Here is a 14,970-nt window from a genome sequence, read left to right on the forward strand (position 1 = left end):
TGCCTACACATTCTTTAAGTGTGCACATACACTGCTTAGCTTCCAGTCTTGGCATTTGCTCCCACCCAGGCACCCTGCTCACAGATTCCCAGTCTACAAGCATCCTCCTGTGACTACACATCATACTTTGACAATAGTCATTTGTGACAGAGCGATAAATCCCATTCCTTCTCTCCAAATACACGTGTTCACATGGCAACAGTCACCCCCAGGAAGGATTTCACAGCGATTAAGTGTGTCAAGGACAAAGGATTCTCCAGTTAATGGGGCTGGCTTCACACACAGTAAATCAGGTGAGATACAGCAATGCAGCAAGAGCATGAAGTGAGGAGTCTCTTTTCCATCTAAGAGTCATACTCTTATCTCTCAGCTGTGGACTGTACAAATTCTGCTAAATATTTAAATTAGCAGCCTTATTTACTTGTGTGTTCCTGCAACTCCTCTGCTGGCATGCCCACCTTTGTGCTTTTGGGCCAATATTCTCAGGGTGTGATCTGACAATGTAGCTAAACCAAGCAACAGCTGGAGGAAGGGACGGCCTGCTGTTCCTCCTACTTCCACCATTCCTCTCAGGGCTGACCCTACAGTAACACAGAGCAGGGAGTTACCCAGCTGACACTCACCCCACAGAGTAATTTTACATCATTTCTTGTGCTTGACCTGGCTCACTGCAGGGTCAGATACCCTCAAAATGAGAAGAGTAGATGTGAAAAAAGAGGGAGCAGGGCCATCTCTTCCACAAGCATGGTGTCATTCAAGCACCAAAGCAATGCCCTTTGGCAGGGACACCAAGAAATACACTTGAATATCAGTAGTTATGCTCATTTTCAGTTCAGCCACTGCAGGAAAGCCTAGAAAGCTTCAGTACATCAGTGAAATTTCCTTCATTGTCTTCATTCCAGCACAGAGTTTCTCCAGTCTTACTGCTGGAGAAGTGTTGTGTAATTCCTATGTCTCACACACACCTTGAAGACTTCCTACTCTTCCCACTCTTTATTTTTTTTATGCTAACAATGAGGTTACAGAGAAGCGCAGTCTTCCTTACCCCAAGACATCTTCAGTTCTAAACTACAATATATTAAAGATTTCCTTTAGAAAGGGATGAGAAAAATACTCAGTCCATCCCTGATTTTACCCTCATTTCCAATCCAAGAGCAGTTACCACATCTTGTGAATTGAGATACAAATACAACTGACTAATTCCCATTAAAAAGACATCCTTTTTCTCCTCCTCAAAAACTGTAGCTAAGAGCAGCTTCTGGGAACTGAAGAGAAGGATAATTTTCCTTGCTTATCTTGCACAAAATATAGGACAGCTCTTGTTGGTTGTCTTGAATTATGCCCTTAAGGCTTGGCTTCAAAACAGAGGAAACCAGACTGTCATGGATTTAGACTGTTGTGCTCTTAGAGCTGCGTTTCTAAATTTTAGGTATCTGAAAAATCCTTTGCGGTCAACCTTGTCTCCAGCCAGTAGACAGCAGTAGTACCAAAACAGCAATTATGTTCAGACTGCCCTTGATTTTGGGGAGAGGCGTACACAAGTTATCAGGGCTAGATAAGTAAGGAATAAGTGAATCAGTGCAATTTATGACAGTGGCTGGACTCGCTACAGCAAGGTCTGGTTTCACCACATATGTCACTTAGCCTTTGCTCTAGAGCAGCAGCCCAGGCAAGCAGCATAAAAGTGTGCATGAAGTCATCCTAACACATGGGCACACCTGACTTCCAAGTGTGTTCACGTATTAGCCAACAGACTGCTCTCGTTACTCGAGCAGATGCCTATTAACAGTTTTAGTGATGTGGGTGAACTCAAAATAGCAACTGCTGCTGCTTGTTGCAACAGGAGCAACAATGTCTGGCCATGGAACTCTAGCAGTTCTAAACTGAACAGTTAGATGGGACATGAGAGACTTGTGATACTATTTTTACTTGTTGTGAAGTGCCACAAGACAATGTGGCACTGGCTGATTCAGTCTGATGACCAGCAAAACCAAATACTGCTAAGTAGTGAAAAATGTTTCCCTCTGCACCCAAAATTACAATATTTCTGGAATATTCTAGATGTTCTAGAAAGCAAAGGTTGGTTGACATATTTAGCTTGTTTATAGAGGCAGTCTTTTAAGAAATACCTCTTGCTAAACTGAAGGAGTAAAGCATCCACCAGCACTGCTGCAAGGACGCCAATTCAGCAGCTGTACCAAATGCTAACCAAATGCTAACTTGTGGCTCAAAAGTAGTAGTCAGCACATCTGCAGGTTACACCACAAGAGTAACTACCTTCTGCTGCTGATGATGTGCACTACAGGCTGGATAAAGACACATCACTCTAATGGTGTACCATGAGACCATCTTTACATCAAAACACCCACTGAGGGCACTGTGTAACTTTATTCCGGAACATCAAAACTTCTTAAGATGCTCCATTTTCAAACCTAAGGATCTTAAGCTCCAGGACACCATCACCAAATCTGGCGATGACAAACAATACATCACTTCTTTCAAAAGGGCACAGAAATTTAGGATGAAGAATGAAACACCACATTCTTCACAGATCATGAAAATTTGTTACAAATTCCACACAGTATCTGGAAAGTCAATTAAACACAAACGCACTTATTTCAGACTTCTTACTAGCAACACAAAGACTTGGAATGCATAGTAGTAGGAATAGAAGGACAAGAACAGGACTGGACTACAGCAGTTCCACTGCTCCAAGGGAAGTATTGCTTACAACACATGTAGAAGTTTGGGTCTCCACTGATACATCTACTACAAGCAAGATGATGTGCAGCCTAATGTCTCTCTAAATGCTGTTCTGAAGATTCTCCTGAGAACCTCCATATTTATGTCTTCCTTCCTCACTGCTCCAGCCTCAAATCCACCCCTCCTGTCATACTAGAACTGATAAACCACAGCTGCCTTAATTGCTCAGCTGGTTCCTGTATTCTTGCTGACAAAGAAACCCTGCCACAGACTGGGGAGACAGTACATTAAGTGCTCAAACACCACACTGATAAGAACAGCACTAGGCTTAGACAGAAATATGATTGGGTAGTAAAGTCCTTACTAGGCTTAATCCTAAACCTGGAACAAAGTTCCAATTTGGACACCAGCACAATCCAACAGAAGTTCTGCAGACCCCACAGACGTGTGCATGATTCAGCTATGGGACCAAGGTAGCAAAATACTGTTACTTTGCATAACAGATAATGGCTCTACAAATAGAAACAGCCTACTCCATACTGTACTCAGCTGTTGCCTTTGTGCTTGCAAAAAGGTTTTCTTCTCTGTAATTCATTAACCTGCAAGCTTATCAAGGTGGGAGTGAAGAACTTGTTTCCAGCATGAAAACCAGCAGTCAAACTGAGCAGAAATACTTACGTCACTCTTCCTGAACTTTGCTTTTAAGCTCTTCATGCTGATCACATTCAACCTTCCAAACCTTTGAGGAGCTTTTTACTCTTCTTCAATATCTAAACAAAAAAGAAAGAAAGAAAGATTCCAACTTGATACTATTCAGTTCATTGGCAGGCAGGTCAGAATTGAATTTACATATCTCTATCACCCTTTGAGGATTTAGCCCTCAAGCTCTAAAAAAGATTAACAGTCACCGAAGGGAAACTTTCTAACTGTTTCTCTAAACTTAGAAGTAAGCCTAAATCTGACCAATGAAGAACAGAACAAACATTTACCAAAAACTCAGTTGTGTATCCTGTTATACTAAATACATCTCCACATAATTAGATCACCAACTTGTTCATACATGAGCAGATTTCCCTGACCACTGCCTATTTTAATATTATCATGAGGACAGCCATATGTAAAGTGGCAAAATCATAATTAAGCAAGCCAAGCATTCATTAAAACTTCACCATCCTATCACCAGTGGTCTGCACTGGGTAGGAGATACCAACACTATCATATGCACAAGTCTAACCACTAACCAAATTCAAAATTGTCCTTAAACCATGCAGGACACGTACTAGGACAGCTCAACATAACACAGCAGACAGAATTGCCTGAGCAAGACAGAGGTTATTGCTGGAAGAATTGTTTTGGATTCTTCCCCATAAGGGACTGTACGTGTATTCTTAAGAGCCATAGCTGCTTGTACTTGGCAGGGCACTATCACAGTCATGTTCCCCCTTCCTCCCTTTCACATGAAGGAAAGCAGCAGTTGAACAAACATATAAAACTAATGCAACAGACAAGCTGCAAACTCTCACAGAGGAAAGTGAGTGTCTGGAGAAAAGTTTCCTACAGAAAGCTTCAGTGATACCACAGGTTGCCAATCCAGGGCAAACATAACAGGTAACAGAATACTAAAATAGCATGGCAATGTGCTTTTTCCTCGAGCACAGTAGAAAATTTTAATGAGAGACTAACGTCTGGATTGGCAAATGCACCTAAGTAAAAATGTTCCACATTTCTAGTTCTACAGTATGTTTACTGAGATAGTTAGCTGGTTTCATCTACAAGTTTTAGCTGCTATACAAATTCTTTCTGAAGAAACAGTTTAAAATTAAGGATGTTCAGCTGTATAAACTTCCTCCCTCAACCCTAGAAAAAAAAGCAGAAAAAGTTTTACAAGTCTAGTCAGACAAATAAATAACTGAAATGAGGACTGGAGCATAAATTCAAATAGGTCATGCAGGGTCACTATGTTTCACATCACTCTTCAGAAACAGCAGATTACAGTTTGATAACCTAAGGGCAATTCAGTTGTTTCATAAAAGTACATCTCATTATTATAGGGCAAGTTGCTATGTTCTACATGATCACTCTTCTATGAGTTTTATAAATCCAACTACACAGTATACCGTTAGTAGAATGATTGCTTCCACAAAATACAACCCTAACTACCATTCAGGAATAGCAAACAGTGCTAAGTAAACGTGTTACTTAGTTCAAACCCATATTTATCTGGCACCCATTTAAGACAAACTCAAGTACATTTCTTCAAAAAAAAAAAACCCAAACAAACAAAAAAATCCCATACTCTATATACACACAAACACATTTCCCACAGGCCAAATCCCTCCAGTAGGTAGCAGTAGGTAATCTGGATGGAGTTATTCTGTAGGTCGTTTAAAAATCATTAAATTGAATTAAATTACTCTAAGTCTAATTAAGCAGTCATTTTCAAGCCATGTCAGGTCCCTGACTGCTTCCAGGTATATGAGAAAGGGGTTTCATTCAAAATTCTTGCGTTTAATCACAAGGAAAATGGGCTTGTGGCATTTTGTTTAATTCTTTAGCAAGCAAAAAGAAAAAAGGAAAATAGATTTTGCAGAACCTTGTCACTCCCTGACGTAGGTGAAAATTTCTTAGCTTTTTCCTGGGTGGAATGGAATATTTGTGAAATAGTAAAAAAAGTAAATTAAAAAAATTATAACCGAACAATCAAAAAGAAGGAATTATTTCTGATTGCTCTGAGAGAAGCATACCACTTTGTTTCTGCTACACCTACCCAAACTTTGGAGAAAGTGTTTAAATTGCAAATCAGCTGTCATAACCTGCATTGGAAAGGAGCTTGAACCTCAACAAGAGCCCAGTAATCTCCCAAATCATCATCTGGTAACACCAAGAATGATGAGAGCGGCAAAGACCAGAAATGCCAAGGTACAGACAAGACAAATACCGTTATCTACCTGGCTTTCTTTACATAGCACACCAGCAAAAAGCCCAAATCAAACCAAACCAAACAAACCCCAAACTGCTAAGAGAAAAAAAAAAAAAAACCAACAATGTAAAGAAAGTTTAAAGATGTGAAACATAACACAATATCCCACAAAATCCAAAACTTAACAGAATTTTGTGTTTTATAACTTAAATATACTTTGACTAAAAGAAGTGAAATGTTTAATTGGACCAGTTAATGAAGTATAAATAAATCCTGTGCACAGGGAATTAAAAACAAGAAATCTTTCCTCACATACAGATTGCCAAAGAATTATCTGCTGTAGGCTGTCCTTCCCCCTTCCCACTCCCTCAGCATTTTTGGCTCCTATGGACAAAAGATTTATTATAGCTCCCAAGGAAGACAAAGTGCTCAATTACAAGGCAGTGGGAGAGATGAAAACTCCTTGTAGGTACACACATGCAGCAGCTGCAAAGCTGGACTCTCTTCTCTGAGGAACCTGTAGCAAAGTCTAATTAACAAGTCTTGCAAGCACTCATAGTATGTTACTCTCCCTCTTGAGAGAAAGGAAGAAGTGTTTCTGTCAGAAGACGTGTTTTTCCCACCACATACTTCACCTCCTGCATAAGTGCATTTTATACATTGAATGTGAAACTCAAATCCTCAGCGTAATTAAAAAAGCATGCTCAAGCATTCAAAAACAGCATTCCCAAGCTTAGTGTGTTTTTCACATCTGTATTTTTTCCATAAGATATAGTTAAACATAAACATTAAGATTACAGTTTGTGCATCATAATGCCCATAACCCTTCAACTGTAGAGATAAAAATGCATGAAGTGGTGAGGGCTGCATTTTCTTGTCACTGTTTAAAGAGGAAGTCCCCTCTCAAAGGGTGTAATTATTGGAATTGATGCAAAAAGAGGTCAGCATCCTGATTCGGCAGAGCTTTATGACAACTGTTCATTTGCCCGAGGGGGGATAAAGGAAGCGCCATTAATACTCTCCTGTTTTACAAGATAGGAAGTGACTACTAGAAATTCACTAGAGAGCATCAAGACACTTCAAAACAATATTTCTGCAATGAATCACAGGTATTAACAAGAAGCAATCTCTACTAACAGAGGCATTTCTCCACTTTCAGAACGAATGTGTAATAAATACCGAGCACTGTCATTTCATAGCTGCAGCAACTTAGCAGCAGATAAGTGCTTAACTCTGGGGATTCTCAACAGCTAATGCTGATCACGTGCTTTTAACCATTAGGTCCAAAATTAAATATCTACTCCTCTATCTCATCTTCCTTTAGTTTAATGTCAAGAAACAGCCTTGAGGAATACAAGCCACAAAAAACAGCTTTAGGTCAGTGGTAAACCTATCTAGCTAAAACAAGAGACATTGAAGTGGTGGTAATCTTTGGCCTCAATAATTTCATTGCAACTGTGTTTTAATACACAATGCAATCTTTAGGTTTAAATGTAGGAAACAGATTAGGATAATCTTCCCCACTGATTTATAGTGAGATTTGTGCAAACCACAGTAAACAAAAATAATGACATTTTTTTTCCCCTTTCATTCAATTACATTAAAACCAGAGCAAGGCCTTTCAAACAATGTTACAATTAACTCCTTGAAGGGGCCAAAGATCCAGTGATGCAACAAGGAAAAGCCTTATTTTCCCTAAGTAAAACTGGAAGTTTACAGTAAAACCGTATATTATGCACAGTGTTCATGCTAATGAGTCACTCCTCACTGGTAAGTGCTGAATTCAATTAATTTAGGTGTCAAAAATCTTGCACCTCTTTCAGAACACCCTGAGAAGACTCCATCTCACACAGAGCTCTTTCACAGCAAAGCATGACTAATATCAACTAATTTCCCCTTCCCCTCCCAAAAACACTTCAGAAAAACTTCTTTAACCTTGAAAGATTACAGGAAAGATTTACAGACTCTACGCAAGATCTGGCAACACACACAGAGGTGTGGGGGAAATGAAAAACGGGTCTGGAGTGTGGAAGAGTACTGCTGCTGCTATACACTTACAACCTCCTTTGTGTGACTACACCTACTCTCATGGGGAAAATAAGGGGCCCCAGAAGCATCTTCCCCCAAAGCACACCATCAGTTATCCTCTGGGTGATCACTTTCTAAATCACAAGCCCAGTTCTGACCCAGAAGCACAGCCCAGCAGCAGCCAGCACTGGGAAGCAGCCAGAGGCGTCAACACTAATGCATCCCTTCTGCTGATCACCTTCAGTATCCAACATCATAAATGCTTCCCATCCCTGAGCTTCCCTGACCTACCCTCCAATACCAAGAATGTGCTCCAGCCCAAGCTTCTCTTCAACACTGCCAGAGTCACAGTACTGCCTGGAGGCATTAGCCATTGCTCAGCCTCTTTGGCTGCTCCCACATAAATGCAGCAAGTCCACTCTGTCCTAAAAAAAAATCCACCCAACACTCCACCTCCCCTGACTACTTCCTATTTCCATCCAGCTGAGCATATTGTTCCACTTCTCAGGCCAAATCAGAGAAGCATGTATGATGTGACCAAAAGCTACAGGAATATTTCCCCACTCTTCATCAGCACAGCTCAGTTTTTCCATCTTGAGTAACCCACCCTCCTATCATAGGGAAAGTCAAATGAAACAGAATTTTATAAACTCAGTGTTACCTATAAAGACAAATAATTCTTGGCTTGGTTAATCTACTATTACTTACTAATGAAAATGCAGTGAAAAATGCACCGAGAAGCCCAAGCACTACACAAGAGTGGGAGTGATTTATATACAGTTAATCCCACTCTAAACAGAATCAGACATCAGAGATAGCAAGGGCCTTGGGTAACTTAGTGCATTCCCTCTATCTGCTCACAAATCACTGGCAAGGATGTGCTGAACTGTACAAATTTAAGCGTCTGAGCCCAGAAGTTAGAGCGCCAGAGACATTGCAACACTAACAAGTCTACAGCTATCACTCCTCTCTGTGATATACTTTGTATCAACTCTTTACTCTTACACTTCCTTTGATATTTGGAACTTGCAAATGTTAAATTTCCTTTCAATGGATTCAGGTGAAGCAGTACCAGCCTCTGAGGATACACACAGCCAATACATATCCAGGCAAGATGGTTGATCTGGAGATACGTGCAGTTTGTTTAAATAGTGTATTCAAATGCAGTTCTAGACAGCCAGAAGAAAGCTAGCATCAACAAGGCCTTACACACCGTGAATTACAGGAGCAGCTTAAGAGAAAAATCAAAATGTGACATCACCCTGATTTGTTTACTTGGCATATTAGACAGGACTTAGAAAGTCCGGGCAAATTTGCCGTTTGCTCCTTACATACAACTTTATTCCAGTCCCACTCCAGTTCTTTTGTCTGGAAGTGTCTATCAACACACACCCAGGCCAATGAAGAGCACAACAAAAGAGACAGGACTTGTTGCATGAACTGGGACATACTGCTGCTCCTTCTCTGCCTTCAATTTCCCTGTCTCTAAACCAAACACACACACACACACCCACACACACACACACCCCTTGCATGGCCTTCAATTTTGAGACCATCTTCTTTAGTTTGATCATACATAAAACACGTTGCAGTTCCACAGACACTTCCACGTTCAATATTCAGTTCAACTAGACAAGATTGGAAATAAATCATCTAGCTACAATTAGCAAGAGAGGAAAATGCCTTAGAGTCCCACTTCTGAAATTTCAGTTCTTAAATGAGAAACCCACACAGATAACAACACCTAGTACTTGTTTATACTTCCTCCCTTCCTAGTATTCTGTTATCAACCATTCAACTTGATGTTCTTCAGAATCATCAAACACAACAAACTGAACGGTTGCAACATTAAATCTATGAAGAGACATATCCATGACTTTATGGATTAATTCTGGAACAGCCTAAAGCAGAGCAGTCATCCACTAGGGCTGGAGTTAGAAAGACAGGAATATCAAAGCAATTTACCTAAGACACTTGACAAGCCCCACTCTCATAAACACCTTGGAAGGGTATCCTACTGGAAACTCCTTTAATCTAGGAACACCTTCAGGGACTGTGCTGATAACACAGCTCCTCTATTCAGCTACCAAGTTCTTGGGTAAATATTTCAAGTGATGAAAACAGAGCATTTTTTTTAACATTACCCAAAAATTGAGAGTTTCATGTGTTTCTATCCTTCAATAAAAAGCACTAAAAATTCAGGTATTTTCTATTCTGGAAGACTATCAGTGCTATAAAGGACATCAGCAAGATCAATATTTCTACCTTGCTGGATGATGTCTGTGGAATGGTATCTGTGCTGCCATTCAATGAGATCTGGACAGGTGCCAGAGCTGGGCAGAGAGGAACCTCATGAAGTCAACAAAGACAAGTGTGGGGTCCTGCAGCTCATGACGAATACATCTCATGGACCAGTACAGGTTATGGGTTAGCCTGCTGAAATCCAGTTCTGTCCAGAAGGACCTGGGAGTCCTGGTGGACAAGTTAACCATGAGCAAGCAGTATGTCCTTGTGGTGAGGAAGTCCAATGGTATCCTGGGGTGCTTAGGAACAGTGTGGACAGCACGCTGAAGGAGGTTATCCTCCCTCTCTGCTCTGTTCTGGTGAGGCCATATCTGGAGTGCTGTGTCCAGTTCCAGAATGCCTAGTTCAAGAAAAGCAAGGAATTTCTGGAGAGGGTCCAGTGGAGGGACACAGATGGCTGGGGAACTGAAGCATCTCTCTCATGAGGATAGGCTAAGAGAGCTCAGTTTGTTTAGCCTGGAGAAGAGACAACTGTGAGGGAATCTTAACAATGCTTACAAATACCTTAAGGCTGTGTGTCAGGAGGATGGGGTCAGACACTTTTCAGGGGTACCCAGTGACAGGACAAGGGGCAACAAGCATAAACTGAAACACGGGAAGTTCTGTCTGAATATGAGGAAGAACTTCTTTACTTTGAGGGTGACAGCACTGGAACAGGCTGCCCAGAGAGGTTGTGGAATCTCCTTTTCTGGAAATATTCAAAACCTTCCTGATCATGATCTTGTGCAACGTGCTCTAGCTGAACCTGCTTTGGCAGAGGGGTTGGACTAGATGATCTCCAGAGGTTCCTTCAAACCCCAGCCGTTCTCTGATTCTGAGATCTTAGGATAGTCAAGTGATTTTTATCTGATTTTATTCAGGTTCTTGAAATTTGTATTCTATATCAGCAGCACTAGGTGCTCAATAAATATTGCAGAAGAAGATACAGTGTTTAAGATACTTCTTCTATCCTTCACGGGCTTATGAATCTTCATATATCCCTTAGAGTTAACATGTTGGTGTCTCAGGCAACTAGTTGTAAACAAGGTCCTCAGAAAGTACTCGAGTGTCAAAACTCTGCAGAGATATTTCAGGGTGTTCCAAAGTGCCTTTGGGAAGTCAGACATCTGCAAGAACTAACAGTAGCTCCCTGCCTCTCAGAGTTATGAGAAAAGAAATGGAACATCCTCAGCTACTGAAGTTACAGAGTCACAAGCAGACCAGCATACAAATTCTTTTCCTTTTATAATGACTGAACAAATCTGGCTTTCTCTCTCCTCTACCCATTCCCCCAACAGATTCATGTGGGAGGAAAAAAAAAAAGACATGTCTTGTTTTACAGTATTTTAAGTACCAGCAATGGCTTCCAAGCAGAAAGCCAAAAGAAGACTATGACAGCTTTAGAAAATATACATAAATTACTACAGCATTCATCTAAAATGCAAGTTCTGCCGGCAGAGGAAGGACTTGTCAAGACTTAAAACTTCCCAGGAAAATGCACTAACCACATGGCTCTCCCTCAGATGAGACCATCTCAAGTTCAGCACACAGACAATTACCATCACCTCCAGGTGCTACTGGCCATCTTGTTCTGGACCCTAACACAGAGGAAGGATGCTTTCTTTCACTGCTGTGTTCTTCCACTCCAGTAGTCCTTGGCAAGTACCTGGACTGTTAGTTAGCCCAAAGTGCCAGTGGAGAGCTTCAGTTGCTCCCAGAGTTCACCAGACTTGAATGTCTCTGGCGGCTGGATAGAGAAAATCTCTGCTCTAACATATTACCAGAATTACACTTATTTGCACTACTTCCTCTGAACCCTAAAACCTCTGAACCCTAAAAGCCCATGACCAGGAGACTCTAAATGTAAAGAGTAGCCAGGACTGACAACTCTGAAAGCAAAGCCCAAGCTACATCAAATACAGCTATCACCTGCATGCATCCACAGGCACCTAGACAGCAGCTCCAAAAAATGCTGGGAAGTGAGCAGGCTTCTCAGATATGCAAGAGGTAGACACACAGCAGGAGCCAGCTGCTCAAATCTATAACCCCAGAAGATGGTATGGATTGACACGCTTCTACCTTGGAAGTTTTAGTACTCTTCTATGTCTGCCATTAAGCAAGGCACTAAAGATTTGAATTTATTTGTTCTGGTTTCCCTTGGTTTTTTTTTTCCCTCTATACTTGTTTCAAACATTATCCCTGTGCAAAAAGAACTAGCCCACAATCAGCTCCCCAAAGGAATGTGATTAGGGTATTGTTGCAGCAGGATTTAGAAATTACCAACATCTTACACAAGAACTAGCTTTCATGTTTCTCCAGTCACAGCTTCTCCCTCAAAAAAGGCATGAGGTTCTCATCAGAGAGGGGGAGAAGGAAAACTGAACAGAAAGAACAGAAAGGAAAAAAAAAAAGGAGATGAGGCAAGTGAGTGATGAAGTGCTTACATCACTTCATGAGATGAGCAGCCTCCCATCTAGTCTCTTCTTCACCTGATGTTATCCATCTCTCTCTTGGTTCAGGGAAGCAGAGAGGAGGAAGTAGCATTTTATTGCTTTGCTAGCACATGCACTCTTGGAAGGGGAGGAGAAGTGCAAAGGGACAATATTTTTAGAGACTGGAAAGATGGGTGTCTGCTACTGAACAGTGACTTATTGGCACTGAGCTTGGCTTCAAATCAAGGGAACCCTGAGCTCATATGGTGTGTTGTTCTACTCAAAATGCTCTTTCACTCTGGTTCATATGGCTGTTATGCAATTCTTCCAATAGTAAATAAAATCTCATTGACAGCTTTCCATGAGTGTCCCAAGAGAAGAGTCAAGCAGGTCATTGACAGATATTTACTAAATTCAGTTACTCCTAGTTAATCGTGGACACCAGAAAACCTTTCTAAAATGATGCATGTGTAATTTTTGGCATCTGATCTATTTTTTCTTTTAATGACACAGCTAATCTACAACCTGCTAGGGTAGAGGAGAAGAAAAGAAAAAGGCAAAAAGAGACTACAGCTTCTACGAAAGTAGCAGTAGACTGGAATTTTTTCATAGTAGTAAGCACATTCATACTCCTTACAGAAGCAAATGGGAGAATTCGTTAGAGATCCTGCAACGCTGTTAAAGAAGATTTTAACTACTCTTTTCACAAGGAGAAAGTTAAGAATGTCACAAGTGGCAACAGCAGACTGCAGAAGGCTTGTGCTGCCAAATGCTGTGCAAGAGGAAGACAAATCTTTCGCATGCCCTGTGGGAAGTTAAAAGCACAGGGTCCCGATTAAACTCAATGCTACTCCTAAAGCAGACTACTAGTTTTTTTTCTTTTTAACAGCAACAGAAGATCTGGATCTTTTAAGCCCGCGCTGCCGTGGGAAGGCGCAGCCCCAGGCCCGCCCGCGGGGTACGGGGATCCGCAGCCGGCAGCGGGGCGGGGGGACCGGCGGGGACCGACAGCGACTCTGCCCTCCACGGGGTCCAACCAAACCCCCCGGACAGCACCGGGACAGCCGGGCCCACCCTCCTGGTCGGAGGGAGGGATCTGAGGGTTCCCCCCCGCGGGAGGATCTAACTCCCACCAGGGCGCCCCGGGACCGGCACTGCCGCCGCCGGGGCTCAGCCGGACCCGCGCTACCAGGGACCCCCGACCCCGGGGCGGCTCGGGCGGCTCCGCTCGGGGCCGAGGGACCCGCGGAGACCCCTCTGCGGGCGGGCAGGGGTGCGGGGCGGTGAGCCGGCGCTGCCATCGCTCACCCCTGCGGGCAGCTGTCACTCCCCGCCATGCATCTTGAGAGGAGAACAAAACAAAACAAAGCAACCAAAACAAAAACTATAGAGTAAATGGAAATAAACAGTCAAGCGGCAGCAACTCACAGGCTGGGTCCCCCCGGTGTCCCCCGCTCCCCCACACCAGGCAAACGGGTCTCTCCGGCAGCGCCCGGCGAAGAGAAGGGAGAAGTTCCCTCGTGTTGCGCCCCGCAGAGGTTTCCCCGCTGGGGCTGCGCCGCGGAAGAGCCCGGAGCCCCCCGCGCCGGGCGGCGGAGGCGGGAGCAGGTGGGCGCCGCACACAAAGCCCCATTCACCGCGCCCGCCGCCGCCGAGCGCGCACGGACCCGCGCCCGGACCCGCGCCCGCCGCCCGAGCCGCGCCGCGCCCTCACCTCACGGAGCGCCCGCGTCCCGCTACGCCGGTGCCGGAGCGCCGGGAGCCGCGCACCGAGCGATCCGCGGCGCTGCCGAAGGGCGGAGCGGCGGCGCCGAGCGCCCCGGGACACTCGGGGGCGGGATGGGGCGGAGGGGCGGGCGTGAGACGGCGGCCACGTGACGGCGGGGCTGCGGCCCCCCGCGGGCAGCGGCGGGCGGGGAGGGGGCTCGGCCCCGCCCCGCCCGGGGAGGGGCTGCGGAGGGGAAAGGGAGGGAGGGAGGGGGTCTCGGTGGGGGACGCTGGGGGAGACCACCCTGGTGGCTGAGGGCCGGGTGCGTGAGTGTGAAGAGGGAATCACAGAATCTCTGAATAAGCGGAATTGGAAGGGCCCCACAAGGATCATCAAAGTCCGACTTGTGGCTGTGCACAGGACACCCCAAGAATCACACAATGTGCCTGAGAGCATTGTCCAAACGCTTCTTGAACTCTGTCAGGCTTGGAGCTGTGACCACTTATCTGGGGAGCCTCTTCCAGTGCCCAAGCACCCCCTGGGTGAAAGACCTTTTCCCGATATCCAAGCTAACCCTCTCCTGACACACCTTCAGGCCATTCCCTCAGACCCTGTCACTGATCACCCCAGAGAAGAGATCAGTGTCTGCCCCTCCTTTTCCCGTCATGAAAAAGTTACAGACTGCGGTGAAGTCTCCCCTTAGTCTCCTCCAGGTTGAAGGTGGGTGCCAATCCACTGCCATCTCTGGATGCCTTCAGATCTCCTTAGGAGAAAGCTGGGCACAGGGGCAGGGGCCAAACATATGTCAAGTTCTTAAAGAAGCACAACTGCTTCAGCACATGACGGAAGTTCTGCGTTTTGGTTCTCTCCAAAGCTTCCCTGTGTGTCAAATGCCT

General features: G+C 44.0%; 1 protein-coding gene across 4 annotated transcripts in view; it reads right to left on the bottom strand.

Annotated features, from left to right (window-relative positions):
• RAI14 (retinoic acid induced 14) overlaps positions 1-14,184 on the bottom strand; it is an 87,028-nt gene extending 72,844 nt beyond the window's left edge. For 3 of the 4 annotated variants that reach the window (XM_048291673.1, XM_048291671.1, XM_048291668.1), the window contains exons 1-2: positions 14,081-14,184; positions 3,382-3,473 (exon numbers count right to left, since the gene is read on the bottom strand). In XM_048291673.1, coding sequence (XP_048147630.1) covers positions 3,382-3,417 — 36 coding nt within the window. In that variant the 5' untranslated portion in view covers positions 3,418-3,473; positions 14,081-14,184. Of the gene's footprint in view, positions 1-3,381; positions 3,474-13,794; positions 13,898-14,080 lie in introns of those variants that run through there. The other variant, XM_048291669.1, reaches the window with a different exon arrangement.
• Between the last annotated feature and the right edge of the window lie 786 nt (positions 14,185-14,970).

This window comes from Corvus hawaiiensis, chromosome Z (genome assembly GCF_020740725.1).
Source record: "Corvus hawaiiensis isolate bCorHaw1 chromosome Z, bCorHaw1.pri.cur, whole genome shotgun sequence".
NCBI lineage: Eukaryota > Metazoa > Chordata > Aves > Passeriformes > Corvidae > Corvus > Corvus hawaiiensis.